The sequence below is a fragment of the Kwoniella newhampshirensis genome, chromosome 5, assembly GCF_039105145.1.
Source record: "Kwoniella newhampshirensis strain CBS 13917 chromosome 5, whole genome shotgun sequence".
NCBI classification, from domain to species: Eukaryota; Fungi; Basidiomycota; class Tremellomycetes; order Tremellales; family Cryptococcaceae; genus Kwoniella; species Kwoniella newhampshirensis.
Genome location: NC_089959.1, coordinates 1,421,237 through 1,443,128, shown reverse-complemented (window position 1 = coordinate 1,443,128; position 21,892 = coordinate 1,421,237). Strand labels below are relative to the sequence as shown.

The window sequence follows — 21,892 nt, the reverse complement described above, 5'->3', positions numbered from 1 at the left end:
TGTGGTGACATTCGGTCCGAGAAAAACGTCATCACCGTTCATTATTATTGTAGTCTCCTTGGCTTTTGCAACTGTGGCAATGCATGTCTACTGGACTGTTGACTTTTGATTCCACAAGCATCACTGCACGACCTGGTAATAATGCAACAGCGCAACAATGCTTCGACATCTAGTCCGATCAGATCTGCATTCAAATGCGCTGGCTATGCGAGAAAAGAGTCTTGAGACATTAATCTTTCAAATTAAGGAAATGGACAGTACTATTTGAACGAGAAATGGTGTGAAGGGAGATGGCGAATGTGAGGATGGTGTGTCTGCGGCGTAGAAGAGGAGTAGGAGGGGAGCGGAATCTAGAGAATGCAAGGAGATGATTCACCAGAACTGCTACAGAGGAATCAAGAAGAAAAGGAGTTGCGAGACAGCTTGGCTACATATATGAACGCGGTCATCAAATGACCACCGCTTAGGCCGCGGGCCTGGAGTGGGCTCGGGTGAGAGCGGCACCGGATTGCTGAGCCTGGATGCTCGAGAATCTGAAGTGAGAATAGCCATCAGCAAGTACTCGGCCAAGATTACTACAGTAGCAGGGACGACTTACCTCTGGAGCTCGTTCTGAGACATGGAGATCTTGGCTCCACCTCTGAGTCGGTTGGCAGCTCGGGAAAGGAAGTTGGTTCGGTTGGAGTAAAGAGACTCGTGTCGGGAAGCAGTCCTCTGGAGACGCTCACCGTTCTCGTCGTGAGTAGCGGCCGCGGCGATCTTGCGGGCCTTCCTCTTCTGGAGAGCGGCGATAATGGTCCTCTTCATAGCGAATTTGACCAAGTCAAGAGGGAAGTACCAGACAATGTTCCAGACCCAAACGATACCAATCCATCCACCAGAGACGGCGCTGACCTGAGTGAAGCCCCAGTTACCGAAACCGGCGATAATGGAAGAGATGAGCTGAGCCAAACAGAAAGCAAGCATGAGGGCAACAGAAGGTCGCTCGGTCCATGAAGGTCCGTGAGATCGAGTGACGAAGATAAGGGCCTGAGAGATGATGGCGACTTGAAGGTAGATAACCATGTGAGCTCCGTAGTCGTTGCCCTTGTAAGGCACAACGCCGAACTTTCGCTCGAAGAAGTTGGTCTCGTTCATGACAGCGTAAAGGGCGATGGTAGAAGCGGAGAGGTAGAAACCGTAACCGATACCGTAAGCGAAGACCTCAGCAAGATCCCAAGAGTCGGGGGTAGTGGAGGGAAGCACTCGGTCCAAGGAGAGAGTCATGATGGTACCGTCGTTGAGAACAGCAATGATTAAAACCATGAACGAAGGGAAGTCGAACTTCCAGACGAAAGCCATGATAGCGAAACAGACGACAATTCGGATAGTAACGGCACAAGCGTAAATGGCGTAGTTTCTCATACGTTGGAAGATGACTCGAGAACCGTAGATGGCGTGCACAATGGTGGAAAGTCCGGGCTCGGTAAGAACGATATCGGCGGCACCTCGAGCAGCGTCAGTAGCACCCTCGACGGCGATACCAACGTTGGCACGAGAAAGAGCGGGGGCATCGTTGGCACCGTCACCAGTCATCGCACAAAGGTGACCGAGACCTTGGATACGCTTGACAATCTCGAACTTGTGCTCGGGGAAGACACCAGCGAAACCATCGGCATCCATGATCATCTCGTCGAGGTTGGCGTGCTTGCCACCGGCTTCGGGTCCATCCTTAAGTACCTTAGCGGGGTACATGTGGTCACCAAGACCAAGTCGTCGACCGGTTTCCTTGGCGATAGCGAGTTGATCACCAGTAACCATCTTGACCTTGACACCGAGAGCCATAGCGTCGTCGATGGTCTGCTTGGTGTCAGATCGTGGGGGATCGAAGATAGACAGAAGACCGACAAGCTCGAAACCGTTACCTTGACCTTCCTTGTCGTCACCGAGAACATCCTCGTGAGCGACAGCGAGAGCTCGAAGACCACGACGGGCAAACTCCTCGACATCAGCCTCGAGTTGGTCCTCCATGGCGCTAGTCTTGTTTCGAGAGCAGAGTTCGATGATGATACCAGTCATACCCTTAGTAGCACGCTTGACCTTCCCACCATCTCGGTTGTCACGGTAGGTGATCTCAGTTCGCTTGTCGACAGGGTTGAAAGGCTTGAAGTCAAGAAGCTCAATACCTTCACGAGCAAGACCAGGGCTGGCAAGAGTGCCGACGACACAACCGTCAATGGCGTCCTGGTTCTCAGTTCGGGAAGCATAGGCAGCGAGAAGACAGACACCCTCAACGTCCCACTGGGAGTAGCATTTGACGTTCTCCTTGTCGATGGTAAGCTTGTTGGTTGTGAGAGTACCGGTCTTGTCGGAACAGAGGATGGTGACACCGGCAAGCTCCTCGATGGCAGTAATACGGGTGACAATGGCCTTGTGCTTGGCGAGTTGTTGAGCACCGACAGCGAGGGTGACGGACAAGACGGTAGGCATAGCAATGGGGATACCACCAATGAGCAAGACAAGGATGTTGTTAAGACCACGTCGGTAAGAGTATCGGAAGTCGGCGTAGAGAATGAGGATCTCGAGAAGGACGAAGATACCGATGGAAACGAGACAGAAAGTACCAATACGGGCAAGAACCATTTGCAAGTGACCGACCTGGTCGTTGTCCTGTCCGACAAGGGTGGCGGCACGACCGAAGAAGGTGTTGGGTCCGGTGGAGATAACGATACCCTCTACTTCACCTTGCTTACAGGTGGAACCGGAGAAGCACTCGTCACCGAGCTTCTTGCTGACAGGGAGAGATTCACCAGTAAGAGCAGCCTGGTCCATACTGAACATAGTGTTAGCGAAGGTCAAGTGTGACTTTGGGCACATAACTCACGAGACATCGATGGCCTCAGTGAGACGACAATCAGCGGGACAAATATCACCGTGCTTGAAAGCAATCAAATCTCCGGGGACGAGCTCGGAGGACTCGATCTCCTTCCAGTTACCGTCTCGCTTCACCTTGGCCTTGGGGGCAAGAGAGTCCATGAGAGCCTTGACAGCGTTACCAGCGTTACGCTCCTCAACGAAACCGATAGTGGAGTTGATCAAAAGCAAAAGGATAATACCGACGAAATCTTGCCAATCAGGGGGAGTACCACCACCATTGGAAAGAGCGATAGCGACAAGGGCAGCACCCTCCATAACCCAGGACAGAGGGTTCCACATGAAGGAGAGGAATTGTAGGAAGACGCTAGACGATAACGTCAGCAAGTGAAAACCACTCATTGATGAAAATGCTCACTTCTCAGACTTCTCTTCGAGCTTGTTGGGACCGAAGATACCAATTCGCTCGTGAGCCTCGGTCTCGGTAAGACCGGCCTCGGTACACTGGAGGAGCTGGAAGACTTCCTCCATAACGACATGCTCGATGTCGACCTTGTCCTTGTCGTACAAGTCGGAAGCGGTGAACTGAATCTGTGTGGGGAAACCAAAAATAGAATCCGGTCAGACAGGGTTGACCAAAAGGAGGCTGGTCGACCTATCGGGACTCACAGTGTTCATGTCGACCTTGGCGTGGAGATCACCGGTCTTCTCATGCTCCATCTCCTTGTACTCTCGCTTCTTCTTCTCGGGGGCCTGGTCAAGGGCTAATGTAAGACGAATTCAAGTCAGCCACAGACAAATGCGGCATGAGTTGCGTTGTGGTACGTACCAGGTGCATCACCCTGAACCTTGTTCTCGAGGGAGGACTCCCTAGGAGGGAACACACATGTCAGCGACATCTTTATAGGCACTAGCAATGTGCACGATACTCACTTGGTAGGAACCTCCCCGGTGTGACCAACTTTTTCGTTGTCAGACATAATTGTATGGGTGAAAACGGTTGTAAGGGTCAAGGATATATGGGTTGCTTGTTTGTTCAGAGGAATGGAAGACGGGGAGGGTTCAGAAATCTATGTATACGAGTTGGATTGTATTAAAAAAAGGTCGCCCCAGCAGATGTCTTTAGCTGTTTGCGGATGGGCTTATCTGGTTTGGTTTGTTTAGATGGGGCTGGCTTGTGAGACTGCCAAGAAAGCGGGATCGAATGGATTCTGATTGGAGGATTGGGCAGAATCCCACGACAACGGGTCGCTCTGATTTCGAAAGTAAAAGTGAGGACGAGAGGGATGGAGGGGGAAGATGTTTTGGAAGAGAAGATAAAAGAGGAGAGGCGGAGACTATAGATATTATTTAATGTGGAGTGGGAAAGAGGAAAAAGAGAGATTGGGAGATGGATGATGGTTGATATAGAATGGGATGGAAGCGAAAAAAAGGTAGACGAGTTTGGTTGACGAAGATACGCAGGTTGTTTAGATTGAGGGGGGGGGCAAGGGAAAAGAAGGGGGGAGATGGTAATAGTAAGCAATCTGAATTCGGATTGGATGATGACTGAGAAGAGGGGCAGGTGGGAAGGAAGAAAGGAGCAGGACCGATTTTACGCTAGCGGGGGGGGGGATGAGGGAGTTCAAAGATGGGTCAAGCGTAGCGAGGGAGAGGATTTTGCCTCGGTTTTCCGCTTCGGCTTGTGCCATGATTTCCTATTTATTCAAATCTCAGGGTCTATTTTCGAATCCCATTCTGTGTGTGTTGTGTGTATGATGCATTCTGGTTGGCTGAAAGGGTTTTTTTGCGAATTTTACTACATGCCGGATGGGGATTTGCCGAGTGTGCTGGGTGGGTGGGGTGTCTCCAGACTCGCTCATAGCAGTTTTCGCAAAGGGCAAAACAGCCACCTACTGCACTGAACCCTTTCCTTTCGCCGATGTCACCTGTTTTTATCGTTCTGACCTCTGGTTCCCCCCATGGATCTTCCCGGAATTGATTATGTGGGTGATGATGACGGAATTCGTCGTCCCTAATTCGATGCAATATTTCCTCCTGAAATTTCAGGTCCCCTATTCCCCGAATCTCCTCTCTCTCTCTCGCGACAATCTTGTCCGCTCATCTCCGTGGGCATCTTGCTCAAAGATCATCCAGAGAGCTATACGTATATCCTCCGCCCCAGCGATTTCGTTCACAGCGGGTCTACGTGTGACGATTGCTGGAACAGATGGCACCATCATCTGCATTGGGTTTGCCCATAGCAGAACTGTTTCCGCAGGCTGTTTGCATGGTTCACTTGTTGGCGAAAGCGATGCATCCGCCGTCTTGCAGAGTGTCAGTGTCAGCCAAACAGCCTTCTTCACCGCGGCCGGAGTTTCGATATCTCTTCAATGGACGAGCGGCTTTTTGATAGGGATCCCCCGTTTCCTCTTAGCCCCTAGATGTTGCAAGCCGCCTATCTATTCTTGGTACCAGACCGAAATCTACTGCCAGGCGGCTTCTGTTCCCGTTTTTTCTCTAGACTTCCCTGATTTGGCAGTTGGGCGTCACCATCCTAGCGGCTTAAGTGTTCATACAAACCGCCGGAAATAAAACCCTCCCAAACCAAACGTCATCGGAACGATGTGCACACAGACCTATAAGTTGATTGCACCGGTTTTAAGCGGTTGGATGTCTCTTTCACCATCGCTCAATTGATAGGTTTCGCAGCGTGCACCCTGTCATCCCGTCCTGATTGCATGGCATTGCTTTATTGCCTCCTGTTCTCACGTTCTCCCGTGCTGTACATCTCTTCTTGCAGCTTCGATTGCATTCCCTTTCGTTTTCCAGCAGGGTAATATTACATAACCCTCCGCGTGTTCCGATACGAGAATTTCGATCCAAGATGTGGGGGGATCTCAAGTTTCGGATTATCACCCGGGGAGGTGTACTAGCATTCGCAATCGCAAATGCGTAACAAAACGAACCGGTTTTCGAGTTTGCAGTGGCTCATGTTACTCAAGATTTGATCCGGCCTGATTCCTCCGCGGTTAGTAGCCCTAATGATTGGTTCTCTTTTTGCGTGTTCTCGATGAGGGGAGTAATCATTTTCAGGAGTTTATTCAGAAGCGTTGTTCCGTCCGCGGGCCCGTGCACACCGTTCGCTCTCCTCCGAGACTTCCAGCGTCAACATCCATCGCATCCGTGGCTGCCTCACCGTCGCTCAAAACCATCTACCATCATGCTATACACAACAGCTGGATGCTGCTTTTTATGGGAAGAAACGCCGATCTGAGGCCTAGTCTGACTATCGTAGATCTACACGGCAAACGTACTTACGCACGTGCATCTCTATGTGCCCCGAGTGCGTTTCGTCTTATTCACTCCAGGGTCGATGTCGCTTGACCCTCTTGGAGCAGAGTAAAGCTTGGTACAAAGTTCTTGGTTTCTTGGGACCTTGGAGCGGTCTGGCACAGTGCCGCTGGGTAGTACGAGAGTAGTACGAAATGCATCTACACACCGTTCCCGTTAGTCGCAATTTGACATTTCTGCATGTTTTTGCTGCCGGTGTGTGGTGCGCCAGAGTTTCATCACCAGTGCCTTGTGGGGCGGAGGTCTGTGAACCATGGGGTTCGTGATAAGCGAAGAAATATGAAAGAGAATTCGAAAAAGTGCCGCAAAAGATCGACGAGGAAAGATGTCATTGGGCGGGAGGAAGAAGTGCGAAGAGCATGATAGTCGTACCTTTTCGTTTCTGTTCATCTTGGCTTCTTGGTGTTCCATCTCGAAACACCGCAATGTGGCATGGCATAGCTTGCTCCAAACACAATTCACATCTTCGAGTGCAAGTGCAAGAATGCATGGACTAGCCTTCTTTATTGGACATATCACGAACGCTTACTGTACAAGCATGACACTATTCTCTCGACTGTCCTTCCGTCCGGGTCAAAAGCCGACATGATGCCGAATCTGCCATCTCTGCAAAAGTCCTGCATACTCGGACTCAGACTCGGACATCAAATGAACAGAACGGTCATTCATTGAAACAACGGTAGATTCCACGAGCCCTGTCCTGTCGCCCATATCTGCCTGCTGTCAAACATAAAGGGCTCGATTTTCGGAATCAGGGCTCGGCACGATACCGCCGCCATTTTCGATAACTAGACGACCTGAACCTGAACCAAGCAGTTTCGGGGTCGTCCGAACCCAAAAGCAACAAGGAGTTCCTCGTCATTTAGTCGCATGCAGATTGCAAGTGGACAGCACATGCTGATGGACAGTCGTAACGTTGCTATTGTTGCTCACCAAACGTTGACCGAGGTTCAAGACCGACGAGCGATCTGAGGGGTTCGGCCGACAAAGGTTTTAGATGGCGGCCGAATGTATTTTTGGAACAGGCAATCATGAGGGATTTTATCAACGATTGCTATCCGATCTTGCTCAGCATTGAATCGAGTCTCGTTCGGGTTCGCGGGTCATACTTCCACTCTGGCCACTCTGGCCTGCGGTGTCGGCATGCGCTGCGATCTGATGCGACTAGCTGTACTATGGCGCCCTCAATTTTATCTTGTGTTCGCAGTGGTTTTGTGGTGGCTTGCATGTTTGTGTTTGGCTCGGGGCTATGTCCGAAGGCGTCCCACCACGTTACATGTAGAGCAGACTTCGAAAGCAGGACCTGGCCTCCAGTCAGATGTAGAGAGATGTCCTTGATCAGCATTGAGAAGCGGTAATTACAATCCATGACCCATCAAATGAGGACTTGACGGGATCATTACTCCTCCTTTCCTCTAGACATGCACTCCCTACTTCTCCTTACGAGTGATCTCCTTTGCTACCCCTCGCAATCACTTTGTATATAGAATCGCCCATACTTACTTATGCATCCACTCGTCACTCACCACGGTATGAAGCTGTTGGTTGTACTGTGTGGCAGCAACCTGGAAAAACAAGCCGAATGGCGGAGCCCCAAAGTCCTCCACCCCTGTCTCGTTTCAGCTTGCTGTTGTCTCTTTATTCTTCTTCTCTGTTTTGCTTTGCCACTCTCCCCTGCCCCAACACGGGTTGTACACGCCAGAACAGCCCCAATCCTCTTGTTCAGCTGGAACCCCCATTAACACCACGAATCACAATGACCCGTCGATAGACGGTTGGAAGCTGGTTCAGCTACATCAGCGCTTTCTCATCCAGCCCGTCCGGATCGCATCTTGAAAGTGCTTTCGAGACGTAACATAGGTACTACCGACACAATGTCAGTTCCCCGATCCTTATCAGCCTCGAGCTACATCAACATACGTGATCGAGGTACACGAGTGGGCGAAGTTCGAAGGGAATTGAATATCGCCATCGATGGTACGTACCCAGACTCAGTCGCATGAGGATTACGCTATACTATTCGAGGATACTTTCAATCCTGATTATTTCGCCTGCTGCACCGCGTCCATTGTCGAGTATTGAGGCTTACATCACTGGTCTTGTTCTGTCCAGCTTTACCCACCCAAGTCGACCCCACTGAACGAGAGCTGTATCTTAATGCGATCCTTGGAGATCTCAATGGAAGGGACGATGCCCCTTGGACCGTCTGGCCAGATGACGGTAAGTACCTCTTCTCGACCTGTCCTCTATCTACATCTGCAGCTGCAATCCATTGCTGGCGACCCTTCTCGACAGTCCACTTATTCTGACTTTACTCTTTCATCCTGCCCAGTCTACCTCCTCTCATTGACGGCCATCAAATCGCTCGGTCGCAATCCCGTTGGATCGGAAACCCTCCTTTCCCCAGATCATCTTTCTACCCTCCTCTATCACTCTGTCCTTCCTTTAGATCTCCCATCAAGTAGCTCGACCCTCGCTACCTTCTCACGACCAGCTCCAGCCCCAATGTCCCTGTCAGCTCGAGAAGCTCTTAAGATCCTTGCCAACCTCTTGGTCCTTCATTCAGCTGGTCGCAGTCGGCTCGCCGCAGCTGGAGGAGCGAGAGCTATAGCACGAGCTTTAGCAGGTAGAGGACCTGATCGAGAGGATGTGGAATTGGGCAAAGGCAAGGAAGAGGAGAACACCGAAAGGTTGTTCTTGCTTGGACGACTAGGATTTCTCGTCACGATCGACAGACCGAAGGCGGTCAAGGTCATGGTGGACGAGGAGAACGTGGTGGGCTCGCTAATCCATGTGAGTGATGAGATCTACTGAGCTTGCTCAACTGGAATGAATCTGCCCACGACGACTGATCACCAGCTTGTGCTCAGCATGTCACGACTATGGCTCCTGAGTCTGTCAACTACGCTGCTCTGAGCGAGTTGCTGAAGATGATGAACAATATCATCCGCTTTTACCCCGCGGACCATCCTGCCTCCTCGACTTCAACTCATAGCCACGACCCATGGGATGACAGGTTCGACGCGTACGTTCACCAAAGCCTCCCTCTGTCTCGAGCACCAATCTGAAGATGCTTATCCAACTTCCTCCTCAGTTTACTATATCCTGTGCTTTGCGTGTTTTACGCCATTCCCATCATTGATCTCTCACCGCCCATGTCATACATCACTCACGTGCTGCTCTCTATACCTTTTCACCCTCGCATCCTCCCGACATGGCACTGTGTCCCAGAATCACCTTCTCCTTCGGCAAGCTCGACCGCAACTCCAACAAGTCCTTACAGCATGAGGGGTCTGTTGAACAAAATCAGTCACATGTCTTCACCATCGTCGACCCAGAGTCAAGAGCGGAGAAAGCTATCTGCAGGATCTCTCACACTGCCTACCCGTTCGAAGTCTCCTACGTCACCTTCCTCGCCTCGAACAAGTAGCTCCTCCTCCTCCAGTCGAGATGGCATCGTACCACCTGGTGTATATGAGCCTGCAGCGCTGCCCACCAAGCTCTTACGGATCTTCGATCATTTCTTTGACACTTACATCCCTTGTCCGGACAAGCCAGACGATGAGCTGCCACACGGTCAGGTGTTGGACGAGGTTTTACCGCCATTGTTACTACTGCTCACGAATGCGGCAATCGGAAGCGAACCGATCAGAGCTGTGTTGAAGGAGACTCTGTTGCCGAGTACGCTGTGAGTGCACCGTTTTCCTTTTCAGGGTTCTACTGAGACTCACAATCCATTTTTCGCAGTGATCGATCAGCAGCAGCTGGTCCGCTTGAGTCTCGAAACGGAACGTTAGGTAACATCCTTCGACTCATGGGCTGTGCCGGGCATCCACAAACGAAGAACACGGCTGGAGAATTGATGTGGGCTATCTGCAAGGGTGACGGTGAGAATTCGACAAAAGCTAGACCGTCCCACGATAGCCAGAGCTAAGAGTGTATCCTGATGGCAGCTGCGGACCTTTGTGTCGAAATTGGGTATGGGAATGCTGCTGGCGTGTTATTCCAGAAGGGCATATCTGGACCGCCATCGGCCAAGATAGAAGAGGTACAAGAGGAGTACACATCTAATGAACCCCCATCTGGGTCAGATCTTTCACCGATCAACATCCAACCTGCCACCCCCACAGTTGCAAGTACGTTCGCCACAACGTCGTCGGATGCATCTGCGCCTCGACATCCCATCACTGGCTTGAAGGACGATAATGGGTTCGTTACTGGAACGGAGATGACACAGGATGAGAAAGAACGTGAAGCAGAGCGATTGTTCGTCCTATTCGACAGGATGGAACGGAATCCTGTGATAAGTATGAAGAGCGGTGAGAATGGGGAGAAGAAGAAAGATATCAAGGATCTCATGCGTGAGAAACTAGAGAGTGGCGAAGTAAGTACTTGGGAGAAGAAGGATGAGGAGAGTGAGAGGATAAGATTGGAGGAGGAAGAACGACTAGATGAGGAGGAAGCCATGAGGGAGTTACAGGAATATAAGCGGAGAACGACTGGGATTATTGGCAAACAGTGATGCTTCTGAGTGTCAGTAGCAGGTTGATTGTATCAGAGTGTGCAGACGTTACACTTCGATGATATAATGATCGCCTTTTGTGTATCTGGCGTGATCTCTGGTCGTTACATGCGAGTCTTATGCTATATCGCGTGATGTGTACAATCTCTACTCCTTCATCGTCTCGTCCTGAGCGCCCGATCGTTCTTGAATGGCGGTTCTGAGTAGGATTGCGAAGGTGATGTCAGCCCATAGGTCCGAATGATAGCATAGACCGTGAGGGTTCGGGGACTGCAGCGAACAACGAGGAAGAGCGGACGTGAAAGACGGAATATGCAAGACGGGGAATATAGATGTCGCTGACTCACCTCAATTGCTTTGTGAAATCATCTTCAACATCATCGTCATCCCAGTTATCTTCCCAGAGATTATCGTTCGGTCCCGCACCTGCCTTCTTCAATGCGTCTTGAATGTTGCCACCGTAGTCTGCGAACGTCAAAGGAAGGAAGGTGATATGTTAGTGAGGAGTCTCGGTGACCTTCAGAGGGAGAAGGAGGAGGAGGAGGAGGAGGAGGAGGAGGAGGAGGAGAGGAGGAGATAGTCGTACCGGTAGCAGGGAAATCCTGTATCGGGAAGTCGATCTCTTGATCAGCACATTGTCCATTATGAGATCTATGAACACGATCTTGGCACTTGCTCAGGTCGCACAAAGGCCATGCATGGGGATGCCTGCACTCACCTCGAACTCATCATCATCTTCCAACGCACCGAGCTTGGGCAGAGCCTTCTTCTCAGCAGGAGGTGCTGTGGTGGTGGCGCTCGTGCTACCGTTGGACGGACCGGCTGTCGCGTTGTTATCTGTCGCTTTCTCTGCCATCCTGAGTAGGGTCGTGAAGTGAGTGTGTCGATGCGAAAGATGGGAGAAGCAGGAATAATAGTAAATGTCGAAACGATCCCAGAGTGTCCATCAATACATTCGGTCATAGCTTTAGCTCGTTCGCTCGACGCGCAACTGCAGCTATCCTCACGAATACCTTATTCGTACCGCTCATATTGTCAGGGATGATCTCTTCGTTCCCCTTCACTTCCATTTCGTCGCTTGCCACATCTCCGGAGATACCTCTTTACCCATTCCGCTCAAGTGGACCGATGTACTCCTCGACACCTCTCTATTCATTAGTCCTTTTGCTAGGGTTAGAGTTTCTGACAGTGAGGAGAAATCCGAGTCGAGACAATTGCTGGTTGCAAAATACATCCTACCGTAGTATCCATCGTTAGGTGTGATACTCAATTTATGGAAATGATACTTGTATGCTCAATACAAATCTGAATAGAACGATTCTCTTTTTGTCTGTCCCCTTCATCCCTGCCAGAAGAGCGACAATTTGACCCCAGTTGGACCGAGAGACAGATGGGTGATCATGCAGTCAGAAGTTGGCATTGGTCTCAAAGAGATGGTAAGGAGTGATCTACGATGCACGGGTACACGGAGATGTCTCCGCAAGGTCGAGGGTCTGCGGCGCTGTTCGATTATAGAATGGGGGACGTGCGTGATGGAAGAAGACACCGATCACTCCGCAACAAAATCTCCGAAACACATCCTGGTGAATTTCACTCACCTCAGACCGAGCCTTGTTCTTCGTTGTACATGCGGCCTCAGGTCCACACCCTCTGTCGAGCAGCACTTTCATGCTCCGTTAACGTACAAGACCATGTGATGGAGCTTTGAGACGGCGAAACCAGATACAATGGATGCTTTACACCTTTCATCTCGCTATGCTATTTTGTTCGTATACAATCTCGGTTGAACGTCGCTCCCATCCAGCTCATCATCGCATGATCATATTCCCCCTTCCCATTCTATTCCTTCGACCCTCTCCTGGATGCAGGCTGACTCTGACTCCTTGACGGCCTAGATGAATCGTTTACTGACGGTCGCCTCGAAGCCGATCTCGAAGCCGGCATCAGGGAGTCTCTCCTGCTTTTCAAGATCCCTTGAGCCGACGCTATCGAAAGCTGAGTCCTACATGAATCGCAATATCGCATTGTGAACGTTTCCACGTGCAGTGCATGGGTTCTAGTAAAAGAGAAGAACAATCGTCAGTCTTCATGTCTGTCATAGTTTAGACGAAAGGTGTCAACCTACCCGCAGAAAGCACCTCCGCAACCACCACAATGTCGTTTGGGTTCTGTAGGCCTGTCAACACCACTTGGTAACGATCTAGACTACCTGAACTCACCCAGTAGACCGAAATGTCTGCCACATTTTTCCGACATGCACGTATGCGACACGTTCTCGGCAACATGTCTCGCTGCGCCATCAGGCAAAGACCACTGATACAACGAGTACTTGCTTCGTTCTGTCGACGGTTCATATGCAGCAAACAGTGTCTCACTGTGAATGTGGTGATCCATTAGCACTTTGCAAGTCCGCATTCTCCACATGCCTACGCCATACTCACCCTACAAATTTCACCATACAGCAATCGCCTCCCGTATGATCATCTGACCGATGAAGTGTCCCTTGAGCGATTAGCACCCACGGCCTTACATCGCTGTCCTCCGCATTGAAGAGATCCTTTGCGCCCGGAACACATCGATACAGCACCACTTTAGCTCCGACGCCGATGACGAAGAGTGCTCCGGACTTGAGGAACTCCCGATTCAGGAAAGAGATACCTCCTGTGAATTCCGGTTGGAAGAGTTCTCCATCTTCATCTTCCGAGTCGATGTCGGATGCGGGTACGGCTTCTTCTGCAGCAGTGGCTGCGATAGGGTGTCCGTTGAGGGAGTAGAGATAGAGATGTCGCTTCGATGCCAGTGCGATGTGACCCTGTGACCGGTTTCAGCTGGTGCCCGTCAGTATGCGCGCAGCACTCACATCCGCCTCATTGATCGCGCAGAACTCGATCGGTTCTTTTCGACCAGTTTGCAAGGTTCTGGTATACCTGAGTCGGTTAGTATCCCAGACCATGGCGTTACCATCCTGTCTCCAGATTAGTCATGTGTCACATTGCAGCCATATACACTGGGACTTACCTCAGACCCGCTAACCAGCAAACTCCATGAGGTATTGGCAGCCAAACAAGTAACTTTGCTAGGATGACCTCGCAAGGTGGCTTCCCGTTGAAGCGTCACGTCACCGCGTCGGTATCCTCCACTCTTGATGTTAATGCGCCATGCTGACAACACTCCGTGAGCCGAGACGGTCACCAGCAACGAGGGGGATGCAAAGATGGCATGAGCGGGATAGATGCCCTCGACAAGATTGACGAGCTTGAACCAGAACGATGTGTCAGCGCAAAGTTCCAAATGAGCGCCAGACTCAACTCACTTTAGCGGATATCGATTCTTGATAGTAGACTCTGACCGAGCCATCGGTGAACCCGTACTGCACCGACAAGCTAGACAGTCCGGGAACGACCAGTCTATGTCTCTGTCCAGCCTTTGGCTTCGCGTCTGGACCGGATGGTCCGCTGATGTCATCAATCGGTATCGTCGTCTCCGTGATAGGTAGAATACTCCTGAACATCAGTTGCCAGTGCTCAGCCACTCCGAATCGGACACTGATGGGTAGAGTGCTTCGGCCGGCAACAAATCTGTTAGGATGAGGATTCTTAAAGATCTGCAGGGGAGTCTGGCCGAAATTGTGTATGATAGCTGTCGATGCCGCCTTTTCACCTTCATCCTCGATATTCTCGAGATCAACCGCACCCCGATATGATAGCGGATGGAAACAATTGAAAGCAGCAGGATCTCGTTGCTTATATCCGAAAGTCAAGTCGATCCACGCGGCGAGGTGGCGAGATACATACTCCGACTCCAGAGCTTCACGATGTCGGTGAATAAAGAGCAGCGGGTCGTTTAGCGCCCATGGTGGAAGAGAGACGTTGTCGACCGTGTCGCCCGAAGCCTGCTTCTTCCCAAAGTAGTGATGATTCTGTATTCACCAGTGATTAATGCGCACCACTGCATCAAGTAGCGTGTGTTTGACTCACCAGATTGACAAGGAAAGCAGGCGAGTAGAAGAATTCAGGGACGAGTTCCCTGACATCTCCTCTGTTATCTGCTGAAGCCGACTCCCAAGCTCTAGGTATACTTGAAAACAGTCGGTCTGCTAAATCGAAATTACCACCCTATGGTGATACCAAGCTTAGCTTCTCACGATTGCGGGTCACTGAACCAGCCACTCACTTGCAAAGCCAAGAAGATCTCAGTAAACGGTGACAGACGGATCATGAACCCGCAGACTATCATAGAAGAGCTGTAGTGGGTACCGTAATGGCTGCATTCACCACATTAGTCTAAGAACCAAATAGGCATCTCTGAGGGAAGAACTCACAAAGGCTTCTCGCCGACACCCTCGGTTGCAGAATATCTCTCGACAGCAGCTTCGCGACGAGCGGGCGTCAAAGCACCCATGGGGTATGTGAGATCTCTGAATGATGACGCGGCGTCCAGATCGAGCCTATCAGACGTGTAGTCGGACAATACCCATGGGAACACGGGGTATTGAGTGACGTCTTCGAGATGGTTTCAGTAAGTTTACACGATCATGGTCAAGCTGAGCTCACCGTTTGGCGTCCGGTTGGCATATTGATTCAACAGTTGTAAGTATGCGAACTGTCGCTGATTGTCAGCACAGGCCGATGATATGACACCATAAATTCCGGATATGCCTACATTGCTGATCTCCCTGCTCTGCCACTTCCTCTGCAGTGCTTCCAGCTGCTGCTCACTTCGATCCATTGCTTTCGCGACGGTGTCAACCACAAAGTTGCCAATGACACTTCTCGATATAGCGTCTCTGTGATCGTTCTTTGACCCAATCTTTTGAACAACAGCTTGACGTTCTCGCTTATCACGGAACACAATGAGGAAATTTCGCTTGTCAGAAAAGTATAGCTCCAGGGCTACGTCTCGGAAGAGGAAAGCTCTGCGGTTATTCTCCACGATTTCGGTGTATGACCTGGTGATGACGAAAAGTCAGCATGCGCATCTAGATGAGAGGCAACAAGGCTAGATTTACCATCGATGACTCTGCTGATCCGAATTGTCCAGCTCAACCAACGTTCCGGAAGGGATCGAAAGTACATCCTTCTGAGCATCTTTGGCGTCAATGACTTCACCATCGGGAGTTTGAACCAGACCGTCGACAAGGTATAGGCTCTTTTTGCCAAGGATGAGTAAACCGGCTAAACAGCACATACGTCAATTGATACATTTTAGGTTTGTCCTGACATGACTCACGACAAGCATCCACACCGACGATTCGGACGATATTCTATGAACGAGTCAGCACAGGCCAGCACCTGGGCAGGACTCAGCGACTTACATGAGCCTCCTCAACGACATCACCAGCCTGTAATGTCTTCGCGATCCTTCTCATCATATCATCACTTCCATCCTCGTCAACCTCAACATAAGATTCTGTGTCCACATTATCTTCAGAGGCGCCAATCTCGCTGCCCGGTCCCGAACCATTGGCCGAAGCCACCGGCGGTCCGAGATTGGGCCCAGAGACTGCTGAATTGCCCGGGGTATTTGATGTCAATTGCAGCGGATCTTCCTCTGTAATCGTGGCGGCTGCTTCTCCGAGAGCTAATGCAAAGGGATCTTCCCATGGTGCCGCGTTGATCCGGGATACCGCCGAAGAAAGCTCGTCCACAGATGGGATGGCATCCCGTAGTTTGTGACGTGTTCGAGCCATGCCCTGCTCGGGCACGGCGTTGATACGTTCAAGTCGAGCTCTGTGTACGTCGTCAGCTATACATGCCTCCCATTGAAGATATTTCACACACCTCATCCGAAGGGGACCTTCACTCCCATCCAAACGCCAAGTGACTCCCTCTTCACGCTCCGGCCAGAGTCCGTTCTCCGCTCGGAGTGACGCAGCGTGACGAGGCCAGTCCACCTCTGAAAGCTTTTGCCAATGCTCCTTCCTACGAATGGTTTCAGTCATTCATCCATACTCCGTTCGGCCAGCAGTCAAGGACTCACTGCTCGAGGGTCATCTTTGAATGACTTTGCGAATCCTGAAGAGTATGATGTCAGCCTCAAAGACCATGGAGGCAAGGCCAGAACTAACAGTTTGTATTATGATCATTTTCCAGGCTGCATTTTTGTCCTTTCCACCCTCCAGTATCGATTCTCCGGTCAAGACCCGCTTGAGTGGCACCCGCTTTTCCATGATGGGTCTCGATTTTGCGAAGCCGGGCATGTCAGTCGAAGGTCGCCTACGTATCTGAGCCGGTGGCACAGGGGAGGTTCCGAACCGGCTCGAGAATGATTGTCCGAAATACGAGCTGCCAGGTCGCGGCGAGGTGGGAGACATGATCAATGACGAGGACACTTTCGGAGACGAGGGGCTGGTGCGTAGTTGCTCCACGATGAGGTTCATCTGCTCGATCGTTAGCAACTTGAAGATTGTTGCTGAAACCAGCTCACCTGATTGGTCAACGCTGCTGGTAGCTTGCCCAACTCAGTGAGAGCCAATAACCACTCTGCAGCAGCGTCTCTGGCTCCCTTCACCACCTCAGGCGTTGCATTAGATCCCGAAACAGCCGCAAAGTCCGCCACGCTGGGAAGCATGGCTTCGACCTTCCTAGCAGTGATGTTCTTACGGAACGAGGCGGAAGCACGACACGCCGCTGTCATCTCTTTCAGCAAATCTTCGAGGCGAGTATCGTCCTGAGGAGTAGGTGAATCTATAGGTTCAAAATGTCAGATCCATGCCCTTGTACATTCTGGTGAAGAAACTCGCCTGAGATGATTGGGGAGAATGCGACGGACTTGATCGAGGTGATAGTTCCTGACCTCGTTCTTCCAGTCGTCGGACGACTTCCAGCGTCCTCCATGTCCCCGGCCAATTGTAATAACGAGTCAAGCGCAGCCAACAAACATGCTACCATTGGAGGAGACAGGAGACCCGCCTTCTCTTCTCTGCCTTGTCCTAACATCATCCTGAACACCGATTGCTGGATATCGCTCCTCCAGATCGGTGCTAGAGTGCCGGCTAATAACGCGAAGCCACCTTCCGACTCGAACGATTGTTGGAAGTTTTCCAAACCAGGAGTGATCATACATTGTTCCGCGATCTCGAGACAAGGGAGAACGACATAGTATGCGGAGTTGGAGGAAAGGAAGATGACAAGCAAACGATGTAGCGCAAGTGATCGATTCAATTTGACCAGCTTCTGTCTGCTTTGACAGACTTGAGCGATCATGTTGAGTGTGAGAGCGGCGGGAACCTGGTAGGGAGGAGGCTCGTTGATCGCTGATAAGGAGAACGACATGTTGTCTGAGCGTTAGGTCAGCATAAACAGCCCCCTCATATCTGCTCTGAAACCCACTCTGACACAGTGCTGAAACAAGGTAGGAAAAGACGGGTTTGATACTGCTGCCCAAGTCAGTCTATTTCTAACGCTGACCATATCCAGTCGAACTTACGCGTCCTCTCCACTCCACCTCGCCTCGAGAGCCAATTTCAAGACATCTATATCTTTCTATAAGCACCCGATCTACTGTTTGTGTCCTGCCTACACTGACCAATGACATTCGGTACAACCTCCAGGTTGAAAAGCCCTGATCTCAAAGCATACAGCAATTTCTTGACCATGGCTGACTTCTGGAACGTCCTCAGCACATTGTATCGCTTGTGTTTGGATGTCGAAAGAAGGTATTCGAAGTGTTTGAGATAGTAAACGATCACATCGTCCGGTGCATACGACCAGAGTTCGAATTCAAGACCCAGGGACCGATAGGCTACCGAGTTGTGAACGGTTGCCGAGCTGTTTTGTTCCAATGAGCATTCCTTCGACAACGGCATGATGATTACTCGTACTTGGGTTTGTCCATGTTTATACCCAGCATAGAAAGGATGATCTTCACACAATGCTCGTCCACGAGTGTCGACATCTTCGGCCTGAGGAGAGCCGCCAGTAGATCGAAGCCGTCTGCACGTAAGACTTGTCATCTAACTTTCCTCTCTTTCCCTGAGGGCACAGGTCTAGTATCACTCACGTATCCGCTCCATCTCCTCACTTGCCTCCCAGCTATCTTTAATCATATCTCTCAGTATTCCCAAGGTGGAGACCAGCTCATCCCTGGTCTTAGATAGGTCAATCATCTTCAAAATCACCAGTCCGCCTCCCACAGCCGTTACACTCTCGTCTAAGCTTGTGCCAGAGAAAGCCTGAATATGGCCTACGAGTCGAGCCGTACCATGCCGCAACTGTTTCGCCCGGAATGGATGAGGTACGCTGGCGTTGACACAAACGTCATGAGCGGGATCGTAGTCTCTACCATCGAGCGAGAGTATGATCGCCTCTTCTGGGATGGTATGTCCTGCACGGATCGCGCGAATGAGGATAGAGCTGCTTTGCTGAGTGAAGAACTTTCGGTCGTTCGCGCTCTGGGCAATATTACTGAGGTAGATGTTGATAGACGTGGCCCCCTCGTCTGGTACTGTAAGCAAGCCCCTCTGTATTCTAGTGACTTACATGTCAAGAATTTGCCCGCCGGCTCCTGTAAATTACCAGTGTATCGTGGTCCCTGAAACATGAGGGATCAGCAAATCTGATCAGGATTCTATTTCCCATACTTACAAGATGGTGCATGAGCAGGACCATATCTTCCGGGACAGCTTCCTCCAATAACAACGTCCTGCCTAGCATCCACTCGTTCTCCTCTTCCCGTCCTCCTTTGACCTCTTTCTCTGCTTTGCTCTCCTCATCTGTCTTGTATTGTCTTCCGATCGCGATTCGGACCGCATCTGGCTGAGTGCCCTGCGTAACATTCAGTTGTGGAGCACAAGGCGTCAAGGTAGACGGCGATGGTACCGGGAAGGGCATTCGTAAAGCTCCAACTCGTAATCCATTGACGAAGATTCGTATTTCGCCATTTTCGGAACCTTTCGGTTTGCGACAGCCAATAGCAAAGTGAACCCATTGGAAGTGAGGTATCAAAGCGTCCATAGCACCGCATACTATCTCATTGTCATGAAGAGCAGGCGCGGTTTCAGATACCGGAGGTGTCGGAGGATTATCGGCGCCATGTACAGAGGTAGTGATAGCGATTTGAGAGCTTTCGAGAATGCGGATCTGGAACAAAGGTTGTCTGGCTCCCTTTTGTGACATATGAAGCAACGTTAAAGGCTGATTCAGTTTCGTGATATGTATCCAGCACTGTCGCATGTGGACGATTAGCGTCACCTGGAAAAGACAGTATTGACCATTACTCACGGAGAAATTGAAGCCCTTGTGAGCGTTCATCCAGGGTCTGCCGGTCTCTCTCAGTTGTAAACCTCCTAAACTGTCTCCCGCTCCTCCCCGGAAGACGAAGACATCTGGCCATCTCGCCTTCATGCAATGCCGAATCAGTTCCAATATCTCTGCATGTAGTCGTTCCTTATCCTCCTCTGGCGTTTTGGTGGTGTCAATGTGAAGATTAGGTCTTCGTTTCGTCCGATGCGTAAGGATATCAGTCGCGATTATTGACGAGTCGGTCTGACCAGGTGGGCTCGCATCACGGCTGGATGTCGAGCTTGACGACTGCTCAATGCTATCGCGAGGATTTCTGATGGGCGCTGCACTTGTTTTGACCAAACCGAATAATCGCCATGTCACCCTTTGACTAACGCCGACTTCTAGCATCCGCTTGAGTAAAGCGTGATAAGCTTTTTGCAATCCCACAGTTGGGCCTTGCCATTGTACATCTGCTGGAGTGTCCGCTTCTGGCTCTGACTCTTGCCAGTCGTCCCTAGCTGGGAACGTCTCCTCATACACTCGTTTCTCCATCGGCCCATACATCCGATCGATGAGAAACTCGGCTAGATCCGGAATCTGGGTCGCGAGAGCGAACAGATTTGGAGTTGAGGCTTGAGCAGCGACGAGTAGAACTTGGAAAGTCAATTCGACCAGTTTCGCTTGGTGTTCATCTTCCCCAACCTCAAAATCGCCCGTCCAAGCCCGTTCTTTTCCTTTGCCCTTGGAGCTTTCGCCTCGCAAATACGCCCAAAGGAGCCGCAGAGCCCCGCTTGTTGACGGTCGAATGATCACATCGCCCAAGCGACTGGAAATGAACGCCGTTGTGAGTTCAGGAGCAGATTTAGCCGTGCGATGCGTTTGGTACAGAGAGATAATAGAGTAGTTGTTGTTACAGATGTGGGAGAAGAGAAGAGCGATCAATTGCGATTCCGGGACGATGCGTTTTGACGAGGAGTGCTGGATGAGCCGATATAGTATAGGAAGTAGAGAAACGTATCCGCCCAGTGACTGGCAAGGTCTAGCTCTCAGTACAAATATAGTAGCCCATTCACACGGAAGGGAACGAGGTGCTTACCTCGAAGTACTTCTCTCCCTGTCTATCGCCCAAAGCCCAGCCAAAAAGCTCAAGACATAGTCGTATCCCCTCCATGCGCTGCACTTCTTTCACTTGCCATTCTTCCTCAATGAATCCGTCCTTTTCTTCAGTTGTGGGGGTCCAGACAAGTCCTTCTCCTAGAACAGTGAGTAAGGTTTTAAAACCTGCATGTCGCCGGAACGCTCGTCGTGAATGGAAGTCACCCGGGATAGCCACTATTTGCGACAAGGTCTGTGCGGTCGGCAATCAGACACCGTGATCAGAGGAGACTTATAACAGCTGATGAAGGATCACACGACTTACCTCAACATAACGCATGATATCGTTCTCGTCCATGTTGTTTCTCAATTCCCTCAAAAGCTCGACGACATTGATAGCTCCATCCTCAGTCTCATCGACATCCTCCTCTGCATCTCCTTCGCCTCCTAGATCAAGGGCCATTGACCATCCGCTATCTCCATGATCTTGTCCATGCCCATGGCTATGTGAATGCGACAGTCCCGGTGGAGCAGGGCTTCTTCCTCTACCCGCTGTTCCGGGCGACTTGCTCCTTGCTCTTGCTGCTGCTGCCGCTGCGGATGAAAGAGATCGGGGTCTTTGTCGAGCTGCGTAAGGCACTTGAGGTGCTGAAGCTGGAGTTGAAGGCGGGGGACTGAGCGTCTCAGGAGGTCGAGTGAGGTCTTTCAGTAATTTGAACATGGCGAGGTGGGGAAGTGATCAAAGAAAGGAAAGGGTGGACGAGGCAGGAAAGAGGAGGGAGTTGAACAGCAGCACCGACAGGATGGGGAAGAACAGTTCGATTTCCACGTCTTCGTGTGTATATACAATTGATGTATTGTGAGA

The 21,892-nt window shown here is 50.8% G+C and overlaps 4 protein-coding genes across 4 annotated transcripts; 1 reads left to right on the top strand and 3 right to left on the bottom strand.

Moving 5' to 3' along the window:
• Positions 1 to 463: 463 nt before the first annotated feature.
• Positions 464 to 3,833, bottom strand: IAR55_003089 (plasma-membrane proton-efflux P-type ATPase; the record flags this gene model as incomplete). The annotated part of the gene is made up of 7 exons (XM_066946199.1): positions 464 to 533; positions 599 to 2,812; positions 2,864 to 3,220; positions 3,272 to 3,444; positions 3,523 to 3,617; positions 3,683 to 3,723; positions 3,787 to 3,833. The coding sequence occupies 7 exons, from the start codon at positions 3,831 to 3,833 to the stop codon at positions 464 to 466; spliced, it is 2,997 nt and encodes a 998-aa protein (XP_066803700.1).
• Positions 3,834 to 8,060: 4,227 nt separating this feature from the next.
• On the top strand, positions 8,061 to 10,708 carry IAR55_003088 (uncharacterized protein; the record flags this gene model as incomplete). The annotated part of the gene is made up of 7 exons (XM_066946198.1): positions 8,061 to 8,163; positions 8,299 to 8,406; positions 8,519 to 8,979; positions 9,057 to 9,211; positions 9,281 to 9,874; positions 9,934 to 10,073; positions 10,140 to 10,708. 7 exons carry the CDS (start codon positions 8,061 to 8,063, stop codon positions 10,706 to 10,708), a joined length of 2,130 nt encoding a protein of 709 aa, XP_066803699.1.
• A 147-nt stretch (positions 10,709 to 10,855) lies between these two features.
• IAR55_003087 (uncharacterized protein) lies at positions 10,856 to 11,564 on the bottom strand (the record flags this gene model as incomplete). Its single annotated transcript, XM_066946197.1, has 4 exons — positions 10,856 to 10,907; positions 11,056 to 11,173; positions 11,295 to 11,310; positions 11,427 to 11,564. 4 exons carry the CDS (start codon positions 11,562 to 11,564, stop codon positions 10,856 to 10,858), a joined length of 324 nt encoding a protein of 107 aa, XP_066803698.1.
• Positions 11,565 to 12,547: 983 nt separating this feature from the next.
• IAR55_003086 (uncharacterized protein) lies at positions 12,548 to 21,748 on the bottom strand (the record flags this gene model as incomplete). The annotated part of the gene is made up of 3 exons (XM_066946196.1): positions 12,548 to 12,710; positions 16,688 to 16,722; positions 21,353 to 21,748. 3 exons carry the CDS (start codon positions 21,746 to 21,748, stop codon positions 12,548 to 12,550), a joined length of 594 nt encoding a protein of 197 aa, XP_066803697.1.
• Positions 21,749 to 21,892: the final 144 nt, after the last annotated feature.